This window comes from Pyxicephalus adspersus, chromosome 1 (genome assembly GCF_032062135.1).
Source record: "Pyxicephalus adspersus chromosome 1, UCB_Pads_2.0, whole genome shotgun sequence".
In the NCBI taxonomy this organism is placed as follows: Eukaryota; Metazoa; Chordata; class Amphibia; order Anura; family Pyxicephalidae; genus Pyxicephalus; species Pyxicephalus adspersus.
In genome coordinates this window covers 97,893,430-97,905,551 of record NC_092858.1, presented here as the reverse complement: position 1 = coordinate 97,905,551, position 12,122 = coordinate 97,893,430, and the positions used below count along the sequence as shown (strand labels likewise).

The 12,122-nt window shown below is 39.2% G+C and overlaps 1 protein-coding gene and 1 long non-coding RNA gene across 16 annotated transcripts in view; one reads left to right on the top strand and one right to left on the bottom strand.

The window, feature by feature from the left end:
- Positions 1-1,633: 1,633 nt before the first annotated feature.
- On the top strand, positions 1,634-7,978 carry LOC140336822 (uncharacterized). The gene is made up of 2 exons (XR_011921944.1): positions 1,634-3,354; positions 5,199-7,978. It is a non-coding gene; the product is annotated as an uncharacterized lncRNA (long non-coding RNA).
- The window catches only part of LOC140336694 (protein 4.1-like), an 81,433-nt gene continuing 77,183 nt past the window's right edge, over positions 7,873-12,122 (bottom strand). For 14 of the 15 annotated variants that reach the window (XM_072420035.1, XM_072420026.1, XM_072420044.1 and 11 more), the window contains 4 exons: positions 11,539-11,640; positions 10,397-10,477; positions 10,176-10,283; positions 7,873-9,018 (listed from right to left, as the gene is read on the bottom strand). In XM_072420035.1, coding sequence (XP_072276136.1) covers positions 10,185-10,283; positions 10,397-10,477; positions 11,539-11,640 — 282 coding nt within the window. In that variant the 3' untranslated portion in view covers positions 7,873-9,018; positions 10,176-10,184. The remainder of the gene's footprint in view (positions 9,019-10,175; positions 10,284-10,396; positions 10,478-11,538; positions 11,641-12,122) is intronic. The other variant, XM_072420053.1, reaches the window with a different exon arrangement.

The following is a 12,122-nucleotide window of genomic DNA, read 5'->3' as shown; positions in this document are numbered from 1 at the left end:
ACATGGTAGCTTACAACTTTCTAAAACCTGTTCACACAGACATTCAATTACCTTGGGCAGTGGGAGGCTTTTTTTCCCCTTAATTGTTTACCCCTTGTCTTCCGCCCACTGTGCTTATGTGTTCTAAATTTAAATTGGTTTGCTCTGTCAGTTTAGGCCCCACCAGCACTCAATTCTTAGTCTCTTCGTATTTTATTCACTATATATCTGCAGAGGGGTGCTGACAGGACCAGTCAATGAATAGAAATAATGAAGGCTGTAGTGACCAGTCTTGTACACAGGAGCTAAGAGCCTCATGACTGTCATGGGGAAACCTCTACAATTACTAGAAGATTGTTGAAGGGTATATCAAGATCTAAGTGTTAACAGTTTGACAACAATCCTCTACAATGTTTATTTAGAATTTTTTTTTTTTAAATTGTACAAAAAGTGGAATTCCAATTTTAAGTGGGCAGCTTGCATTTTTTGTGCCGTCTTGGTTGTTACCAGGTGTGATTCAAAAGACTAATGCACAAAGTTTTCTGTAACATAGTGGACAATACTTTGTGTTTAACTCTTCTTCTGTTATTCTGTAGCAGGTAGAAGACATACGGACATGCTGGCTCTTAGAATGAGCTAGGTGAGTATTTTAGTGTACCCTGGTTGGCTGCAGATGTCAGTGATGTGCACTGATTCTGATTGGCTGCTATGGGTTAGTGTTGCAGAGGTATTTACAAATGAAATAAAGATTTTGTTCAATTTATGAAGATTGTATGCAAAGATGCCAAAATATATATACTTCAACAGGAAAAACTAGAAAAAAATTAAAAGTAATTGGATTAAAAAAAAATTAAAAATCAACACAAACATAATAGATGATGGGATAAAGGATTCCGTATGAGTAAAAAAAAAAAGTATTTATTGGTGTAAGTGGAAGTAAAAACAGCCCATCAGTGAAAGGTAAATATAAGTGTTGGCATTGGTGTTAATGAGAGTCCCATCAGTGGGAGTAAAATAAAAACTGCACCAATTATGTCAGAGTAAAGTTAAGCCTTTTATTCATGTAAGGGCCATTGTTGGTGTCCATAAAAATATAAAACAAATGTTTTTGTTTGCTAAAAAGTTTAAAAAAAAACATGTTACCCATGCAAGTGATCGTAGCTTCCCCAAAGCTTCTGCTTTCGTTACACAGCAACAATACCTTGTGCTTTGGGGTATGGGAACGTGTGACTGCGATAGTGTTTGGTTTGAGCAGCCAATCATAAAGCCTGAACACAGTCATATGGTTAGTAGTGATGCTTCACCTGGTCAGGTGACTATGGTCTGGTTACAGGGTGGCCACCCGCCTCAACCCTTGCCAGCTGCTAATGGTGATCACTTTCTGGAGACTTATATAATCAGATATGTCAAATACCATTCAGTTATGTAGAAGTGTCCACATTTCCTTGCTTGTTTCTCTTACAAGCCAGTACTAAAACAGAATTGCTCCTTCAAGCTGGGCTGCATTTTTTTCTGGTATCACTGATCCAGTTTCTAAACAGATGAATGTCTCTTCTTTCACACACTCAGTCATTGTGATTGTTCTATATTGGCCCATATGACTATGATCCTCCTTATAAGCCTGACATTAGAAAGACCAATCCACCTTCTTGTGGTTTCAGACTTCTTGTCCCAGAATCAGTCCATACACCCGAGTTCAGAGATCTTACATCTCACCTTGTGGAATTTAAATAAAAAGGCTACAAGGCAAATATTACATAGCACAGTATAGGGGAAAAGTTTTGAGGTTTTTGGGCAGAAATCTCATCTCATTGGATGTTACTTCACCTAGTCCAGGCCACAATATAACATTTCTCCTGGTTGACCCAGAAAAAGGTTTAGATGCAAGCTATTTTTTAGAAGTTATCTGTAAAATGACAATATGACCCTCATCCATCATCTATATAATTCACTGACAGAGAACTGACAGGGCTTTCTGACTATAGTTGAGTTCTGGAGGTCAATAGTATACCAGGCTTCACCTTCATCATCTATGTGATTGTCAGCCGTGCCTGTCCTTACTATTAGTAACTGGTGTGATGGATTCCCCCAGATGTTGTTGTGTCTTTATAGCATCATACACATTATACAGCATGCTGCTGACATCTACAAAGGTTGGTGGAAGCCAGGAGTGAGACAAGACTCATAGACATGGGATTTGGGGGGCAGAGCCACAAACCATTGTATGTTGCCATAAAGATGCACCAAGAATGGCAAATCACAATTTTCTGGTTTGTTGCATAGACTATCAAGTGTCTTATAGTATATATGGAGTACCTTTTCACAACCCTTTTTACATTGGGGAAGGGGATGGCCTTTGGGAAAAATGTCGCCTTACACACAGCGATATGGATCATTGGTGTTAGTGGTGACCTGAGGAACACAAATTGCTCAAGGATCCTCTGGAGTAACCCTTTTGAATAACACTGATGTAGAGTGTCACTTGAGTCGGTTGTGGCTACAGACATCACATCACAATAGCAGCACAATCTCTACACAAGGGAGACTTGTAATAAATACTTTATAATGACATACAACCTTATGGAATTTTTGCCATTTACATGGACATTTTGCAGAAGAATCAATGCTGCTGAGCTTACTGATCCCCCCCCCCCACACACACACACACACACCATTTACATCTCGTTATGGTTACTACAATCTCCTTATTACCATCTCAACCTCTACCACTTACTATCATTCAATACTTTGTTACTGAAATAGAACAATTTGGAGATAAGAGGTTTTGACTTTTTTTCTAACTTTTCTAATCTACTTGTGGGCGAGCGACTCAGAAAGTGGACAAAACAGAAGCAGTCAGTTAACTAGCAATTCAGAGTCAGGAATAGCAGCACCATCAGTTTCTTTGCAGTCATACTTTACAGGAATGACTGTTCTTTATTCATATTGGTATATTTTATATATCTAACAATATAACGCCAATAAGAGTCATACATTTACAGTACAATAGTATTATAGTGCACTGTATTGTAGAAGGTAGGTTTCTGGTCTTTTCATAGTCAGAAATTGTGCTTCTGTCCCTTTAACAATGTCCTCCTCCCCTTTTCCCATCTCATGCCTCCTCCCTGTTCCAGAAACTCAGATTCTTAACCCAAACTTTCATTCCTAGGAGTGTACAAGAATAGAGAACAAGCGGAGCCTGCAGTGGCCAGACTTTTCCATCTCATGTGGTACAGGTGTAAAGATGGCAGAGAAATTCCATTTCTAGCATTCTGAATAAAAAAAGGATTTTTTTAAGGGAAGAATCTGCAAAAATGCTTGAGGAGCAGAAGGTTGTCACAGGAAGCACTTTATACTGATGTAATATATATAGAGGTATGTACCATACTATTCAAATGTTTTCCACAGGTTAGGAACTGGAATATTAACGTCTGATGCAGCAACGTGTTTTAATAAAGTTTTACTAATATTGATATTTATAGTTTAATAACACTTTATATGCACAGGCTGCAGTGTATACCAACATGTATAAAGCAGTGCCTGGATCATGAGGTCTTTAGTGTGTTTAGTAGTTGGTAGACTTACCAGTCTACCATATTTAGTGGCTTGTGGACTGTGTGTTTCAATCCACAAGTGCAGATAATTGATACCTGCACTGTGATAGTCTACCATTGCAGACATCCTTATGTAAATGTTGTTTTGCTCTCATTGGATCCAGAATTATTTGAGTCACTGACCCAGAACAAGCATGCAGCAAGTGAAGTTGGAGCTCTCCATCTGTATACTCTTTCTTGTCCAATAATTAAAGTGTTTGGATCAGCATGACAGCTAGGAAACAAACATTTTCCAAAGACAATGGCAGCAACGGCAACCTCGTTTTTTTTGGTGCCCTGTACATGTTGCTTATTTGGTCTTCATCTTAGCCATACATATGACCGGTAATGACCACAAGACATATTTTATAAGCACTTAATAGATTTCTCTGAGAATCTCAGACAAAACGAGGTATCATCTTCTTGCCAATGTTTTTTTCTTTTGCTGTTTTCTCTGTTCCCTTCCTCAAGCAATGTTGGTGCCTTCTTCCCCTATAATGCCATATAAGGCCTGGCCCAAGGATTTCCCTGGACATCGCTGGCTATCCTTGTGTGGGAAAATTTCATACGCAGTGACAAACAAGTAATAGGACAAATTATTAACTTGGCTTTCCTTCAGACATTGAACAATATGCCAATTAAAGTTGTGCTTGGCACAGTGCACTCATAGCTTCCAAATGCCAGAAAAACCCAACGTTGCTTCCTGTGCTGTGAAGTTTTATAGAATCCGTGAGGGATGGGTTGTGCAGCTTTCACCATCATGTACACCAGACTGGACACCACTAACCTTGTATGGAATATTATGTTTCCTGGCAACAAGTGACAAAACAGCTATAAGGATTGCAGTGCTAGCTGAGCAAAAAAAAGGAAGTATTTACGTAAATAAGATCAGTAAATTGTAACATAATGAAGCATGTCTGCTCCTTTAGATAAAAATATCAACGGTGCTGGAGGGACTCACAAACTGGGCATTCAGAAACAGTACAAAAATAGTTAACACTTAAAATCAGTTTGTGCATAGAAGTCATGGACTATAGGCTCAATTCACAAAGCTGGCACACACACACACACATATATATTTATATATATATATATATATATATAAATATATAACAATTCCAAGAGTCCAAGTGCCTTGCCTGGTACTAATTAGGCCTTCCAATGATTGAGCTTTGGAGGCCATAATGCCGCTCAGATGACCTTAGACTGGCTCTGGGGTTGTTTGAAAGCAGGTAAGAAAATAACCAAAGGATCTGTACGACTCTGATTTGTCTGTAATTTAAGAGTTTGATGCCCATATGAAACTCCATTTTTAAAGCTTTGGTTGTGTGTACTACATAAGCCATGGGAACATTCATACACCATCCTGGGTGCAAACTGAGAATATGTCCACCATAAAGGGAAGAGTTGTAATAAATATAGGAGTTATGAGCTGACATTGTACATACAGTGATGATAAGGAATATCAGCTAGGGGCTTGGGCTTCATGGTGGATCCTGCACCTGGTCCATTTCCAGTATCAGATGGCTGGAAGTAAAGGCCTTTAGTGGGACTCCATCAAAGCTATAATCCCACATTGAACATTTCTTTTTTGCACACACTGACACATTTTCTTCTTTCCCCCAGATCTTCTCCAACATGAAGCGCCTAACCACTCATCACCTGGATGTACATGTGTTTCATCGCTTTCTAAATTTATTCCACCGATGCCGTTCCCCTCCTCCACCACCAGATGCTCCACCTAAGGGGAAGCTGCGCCTTCGCTCTGTGCCCGGAGCTTTTGTATTTCTAGGGGTTCTTCTTGTTTTAATAGGGCTCATTGTGGCCGTGGTTGGGTATTGGCCACACAAATCAAGCAGCCCTTCACCATCCATCCCACCCCCACAGCCCCGACAACAATCTGTGGAAAAACTGAAACTGATTGGTCCAGTTATAATGGGGTTTGGACTGTTTGTGTTTATATGCGCCAACACACTTTTGTATGAAAACCGGGATATGGAGACAAGGAGACTTCTCCAAAACAGGGTAGTGACACGAGGGCACACAGACGTTGCTCTATCTGCCAGCAGTGGGGTTAAAGTGCAAACTCAAAATACATGGAGTGACAGCTCTGGGGAGTTAGACAACAGGAGGAATATATTAATCAGGGCACAGCTTTTGTGCCCACCTATTAATGACCTGTCTGTGTCTCTGGTAAGCCTGCACTCAGATCCATGTATTTCATCTTTACCACAACTGGCGGGAAGGCTTAGACATAAGGAAACCGAGCGGTGCTACAGCTCTGATATTAGGCTGAACACAGGAGAGAGAACAACAAGAGAAGGGGCTGTTGAAGTACCCCATAGGGGTACAAAATGTCGCAGCTGGCCAAGACTAGAAAATGGAGAAGAGAATTGCACAGAAGTAATTGTTATTACAGAGACTAAAGGAACCAGAGAAAGCAGCCAAGAGACTGTGCCTGAGGTGGCCTAAATGGAAACATTGCTGGATTAGAAGCCATTGGACCCAACCGTTTAAACACTTTTGTATAAAATTTCATATGAAGTGTTCCCATTCCATTTTTAAGCCTTTGAAAGAAGTCTTTATCTACAAACTTGTGTTATGGGCATTCATTACATTTATTAAAAAACTACACACATTTATTTTCCAGTCCACCTCCAATTTCTGTTATGTCTTGTAGGAAGTGACAGGAAAAGCTCCCTAATGGGGACAGCAATGAAAACAAAAGTCCCTCTCCATTCATTAGTAAAGTTTGTGGTTTTATGGTTTGTTTACTATCAGTAGATGTATTAATACATCACTCATGTAGTACAACACACGTATATGAAGAGTTTAATGATACGTCGGAGAGAGTTAAGTATTCCATTGAACGGCGCCCATGTGGGGAGGAGGTGATTGGATCCAGATGTGGAAAAAACACTTCCCATCCACACAGATCCACCTCTAGAGATCAGCTTTCTGTGCAAACACAAAGGATTTCTTAACTGTATGAAGTCCGACATAATCCGACAACGTCAGGTAATGGAAAATGGTGCCTGAACTAAACCACAAACTTAACATTTAAAAAAAAAAATGATAATAGAGAAATTGATATTTCTGTCCCCACATCATATTATGAACAAACTCTGTAGTGTTAGAGGGCGCACTATAGGGACATTTATTACATAGAAAATCCTTTGTTCATACTTCAGAAGAGGCTGTAAAATGCCATGAACACAAAATCTATGTCAGATGGTGCTATTTCCAGCACTGTCAGGGGATGTAGACTTGGAAATATATAAAATTAGCAGACTGATAAAATGTACAGAAAGCCTTAACATTCCTCTGTGTAGATCCCTCCCTATTCCTCCTTCACAGGAATTTTCTGCAAACAGCAATTGGAAGCAGATGACACAATCCAATGAAGCAGCAAGAAAGCTGTATTTAACCCCTTGTGTGCCAGTATAAAACCATACAATCTATGTATGACTATTTACTATTAGAGGACAGGTCAGTTGTGTACTGGAATCATCATATTTGTCAGCTTTATTGTATATTAGCCTTCCCAAGCTGATGTAGTGTTATCACTCTGCAAGACATGTATGTGCGGTCGTTTCCCTCATTGGTAAAAATTTGTCCCACATGTGACAGGAAGGCATCCCACTACAGCACATCTGGAAGGGGTAGGGGCTCTGCATCTTGGAACTTTGTAAAAAAAAAAAAATCTGACCAGTACATATGTAGTTTATCAGCATTACATTTGCAATGATTTGCCACATTTGTCTGCTGTTGCAGAATCTTCTCAGAATTTGATGTATTATATATGTATGTATATAATTTACAGAAAAAATTTATATAAGCTGTACATTATACAAATACTTATTTCTCTTAAAAATGGGAACAATGAAATGTGTATAATACAAATGAGTCTGTGTGGCCATTACATTCATTACATTCAATGCTTGCAGTGTATTGTACAGCAGAGCTTAAATTGGGATGGGAAAAGCTGCACATGAAGCTTATCAGCTGTGATTCATTGCATACCGATAGGGGAAGAGGAGAAAAGAACAGGCTGTCAGACAGATGAATTTGTCAATCTGCTGTCCAGTCACAGATTTGGGTAGGGACCAGACCTAAGAGAGTAAGAGAATTGTCTCCTGGCTGCACTGTGTAGCAGAGCTGTGTAAATCTCAGGAAATGCTAATCCTTTTGTATGCTAGAAGTTTTTATTTATGCATTTCATCCGTGGCTTCATTTACCTGGAGTTCAACTATAACAGTTGTACCAATAAAGGGAGAAAAGAATCACACAGAAACCCATGTCAGAAGCTACAAATATTTACTTCAATGTGTAATCTTGCAACCTTGCAACAACATGATGAAAATGTACTTTTCACACTTTAAAAGCCAATAAAATATGCTAAAGTACGACCTATCACAATTCATCTGCATATATAAAAATTGAACCACATTTACAAATATCCTTCATTATTTAAAAGTAGAAAATAATACATCATGAGATCTGTCTTTTTTTATTTTTTTTTGTTTTCTTTGAATGAGATCCAATAATAGCAAATATAAGAAAATGGGTAAAAAAGTAGGATTCACACATAATTATTGTTTCGGTAAAATGACCCTCACCCCTGTATCCTCCTTATGTAGGGTACGAGTAGGTGAAAGTTTGGGAAATATTTCCCAATACTCCAAAAACAAATGCAGGATATATTATCTTATTCTTATGCCTAACTCATTCATCCGCTCAATGAAGATTTTTGGGGCAGGCATGTTAATCCACCCAATGCAGAGAAAACACTGATACCAGACAGAAGGAAGATACACAATCTGTGTCTTGCACTGTAATGTAACACATAAAGATAACAGAGAACAGGCATTCCAAGTGTGACACAATAAAGAGAAGGGTGATGACCTGGACTGTCTCCTACACAGAGTGACACGAGTATAACTTCAGTGATCCTAAATAAGGCAGAGATGACAAACACAAACTTCTCTACACAGGTGGTGGACACTAAATCCAACATGTGCACTGCAAACTATAGCACCATACTGTCTTTCCCTCACTCCATTACTAAATAGAAGACAGGTCAGCAATGTGAACAGTGTCTAGACTGACAATTCCAGTGTACCAGATGTACAAGTTTACATTCGTCATTCACAGTATGCAACAACACTTTATTCAGGAGAGGTGAAGTGATGACATTTTATAAATTATTGTTTTATCTGTCCAAATCTGAAATCCTCCCAGGTCGAGGCTACAAAGGTTTTGTTGGATGAATATGAGGGAGAGAGGTAAATATTGCTTTAGAAGAGAATATGGGTGTATCCAAGTCATTCATGTTGACCTCTGCCAAGTGATATATCCAGGGGTGGGGGCATCGCGAGGAAACTTGCTGGTTTTCTGTGAAATATATCATCATTTCTGTGGTCACATTTAGGTTTGAGATGATGACCTGAAAACATTAAAAGTAGTTAATAAGGGAAGATTGGTGTCAACCATGAAGTTAAGGAAGATTGTTATTAGTTTTGGATTAAGTAGGGACAGGTTCGACCCTCCGTCAAGTTATTATTGTTGTCTGTGTACCTGCTGGAGATGCACCCCGTAATTTGACAACCCATACAGACTATCACCCAGATTGGGACCATGAATTATTAGGAATTCTAAATGCAGAGAAGAATCTAATTTCACTCTATAGCAGAATTCATTGTTTTTTGCCATAATGTACAAGTATGCACAGCGTACCATGGCGTGCTTGATTTACAAATGTGACATCAATACACTCATCACACCATAGTCGATAATACCATTTTCTCATTGTATTCCTCTAGATCCTAAGATTTTAACCGTCTTGATTTAGCCAATCGCAAATGCCTGTAAAAAAAAAAAAATGGGGGATCGCAGGCACTCCCATTTATTTCAAAAATACTCAAGGGGAATTGGAGGGCTGGCTGGGGAAAGGAGCACCTCTGGAAAAAACTGAAAGTCTGAACAAGCCAAGCTTTATGTCCTGTGTAATCTGTATATTTTTAGGCTATGTACACACATTCAATAATTATCGTTGGAAAGGATCCTTCACGATCCTTTCCAATGACTGCACGATGCATGAACGGTGCTGTACATACAGCACCGTTCTGCTCTATGGTGAGGGGAGGGGAGAACGACAGAGTGGAACCCCGCTGTGCTCTCTCTTCACTTCAATAACGATCTGTGGATCTGCCAGGACGGTTGTTTGGATGATGGACGACGAGCGCTGTACACACGCTAGATTCTCGTCTGTTATGGGCCCTGAGCCGATTATCAGGCAAGAACAATTGCAAGTGTGTACCTAGCCTTACTTTTACATTAGCCTTTCGGTGTTCCAGTATGATCAAGTGGTGTGTACCAGATCACCAGATTACAGGGAATGGGGATCCAAGTGTAATGCTGCAGTACAGCAATATCTGAATAAAAGCTCAGCAACTAAAAAAGTAGGCCGTGCTTACTGTATGTATCCAAAGTTTTACTTTAAATATTACCTTGCCTTTACGTTTTAATGAATTATGTTGTTTATGTGGGAAATATAATCACATGACTTTTCAATGAGAGTTGATTGATAGGTTTACAGATTACCTGTAACGATTATTCCTCTGCTATTTCAGTCTCTTGGTGGACCACCACTTTGGTTACCGACATATCAGGGTGCTGCTCCTTTGCTTCCTTGATCGCTTGAACCAAAACCTGATGAGATGTGACGTTTAGGCATTAACCAAAAACAAAGGAGTACCCTAAAGACTTGAATAAACTATTTAGTCTGACACATAATGTACAAGTCATCAATGTTTGACTCTTACCTGGTCATGATCCAGGTCTCCATCACCAGTGATAACTATCCTCTTCTCTATTCGAGTCTCAGAGATGCCACCTTTCACAGTCTACAGAAAACAAGTCGATTCAATTTAGAAAAAGATGACACGTGACTACACAAGTACCTCTACTGCAATAGAAAATCCTAATGAAGGCTAATAAACAGAGCATATTCCTATCTATAGCATGAGGGGAGGTTGGAAAATGTAACCAGGTATTTTATTTATTACTAATAATAATGAGAGAGATGAAATGATATAATTTCTGAAACCTGGCTGGTATTGGATTGATTTTAGTGGAGTGATATATTCCAAATGGTGGGGAGTGATCCCCAATACTGATCTTTTTGTTAAAAGTGAACTTACCATTCCCCTTATTTTGGAATAAAAACCATTTTGCTTTGCCCAGCACAGGCAAAGGTTTGCTTTCACTACCTCTAATTAGCAGCACTTACTGTACAGCTCTATACAGTTTGGATTCTGCTGCCCCAGTATATGTTGTTGGGAAATGTTCTGCTTCTGTCAGTACGTGGTACAGGTCCTGCTCACTTCCATTAATATTCTATAGAAATGCTATTTGCAGTTTTTTCCCAAGGCAGCCGTTCAGCGGCACGAGGAAGCAGTAATCCCACCACAACCTCATGGCCAGTCTGAGCCATTAAGCCAGCATGTGATCACATAACCCCTAGCACTGCGGACATCTCCAAAAATTTCACGTACAGCTGTCTGCTATCACTCTCTAAGCTTTAAATCACACGCACAAAACTTGATGACTATAGATCTGTTTAAAGTATTTTTGGCATGAGAAATGTATGGGGTTGCCATTGCTGATCCTTATATAAATAAGATTTGCCTGGTGTGTCGGCTGTAATAGTTTTATTCGCAGAGCCAGAACAAACTACCTATAAATAAGTTTTGGTTATCCCTTTACCTGTACTAGGTCAAACACTTAGAAAACACTGAAGACAAAACATCAGCATGACAGCCAAAAAACGTTGTTTCCCAACAATTATACTTTCTTTAGAAAACAGAAACCACAGCAGAGCTGACATACCTACCACAATCCTTAAATATATACAACAGAGAAACTTTTTTTTTTTAATAATGTGAAATAAACCGGAACACTTTACTTTAGTAATCTGGGTTGTGGTGGTACTGCTGGTTGTTTCAGAGGTAATGGTGTGGGCAGCAAGCAGAATTCCAGGTTCTCCGTCATTGCTAACATCATTATTCTGTTGAAATAGGAATAATTGTGAGGCCAGGACAATATACCCCATAGCTTCTATATAAATTGCTGCATTGTTTTTATACTACTAGTTCTATTCAATAAGAAAGATGGCAAAAGTTGGCACAAGAATAAATACTACAAAGCATACCAGGTGGGTGTAATGCTAACTAAAAAAATTACAATCTGATTGTAAAATAGACCTAAGCTTGTGCAAATGCACATAAAATAAATGTATTCATAACGTTTGTATCAGGCTGTATAAATCAGTGATAGGACTAGGTGCAAAATGTGCAACTATCTGTGATAGTCCTTTCAACTTACCATTTCTTCAACCCCCCCCCCACAGTCTGTTTTCCACGTAAATACACAATACTTTTTGGGTAGAGCAGCTTGTGTCAATGCTTCAGGACTCTGCCCAAGCCACCAATCACCAGAGTGTTATCATGTGACAACAGGGAGAGTGCACAACCATTGTGTAAACTTTGA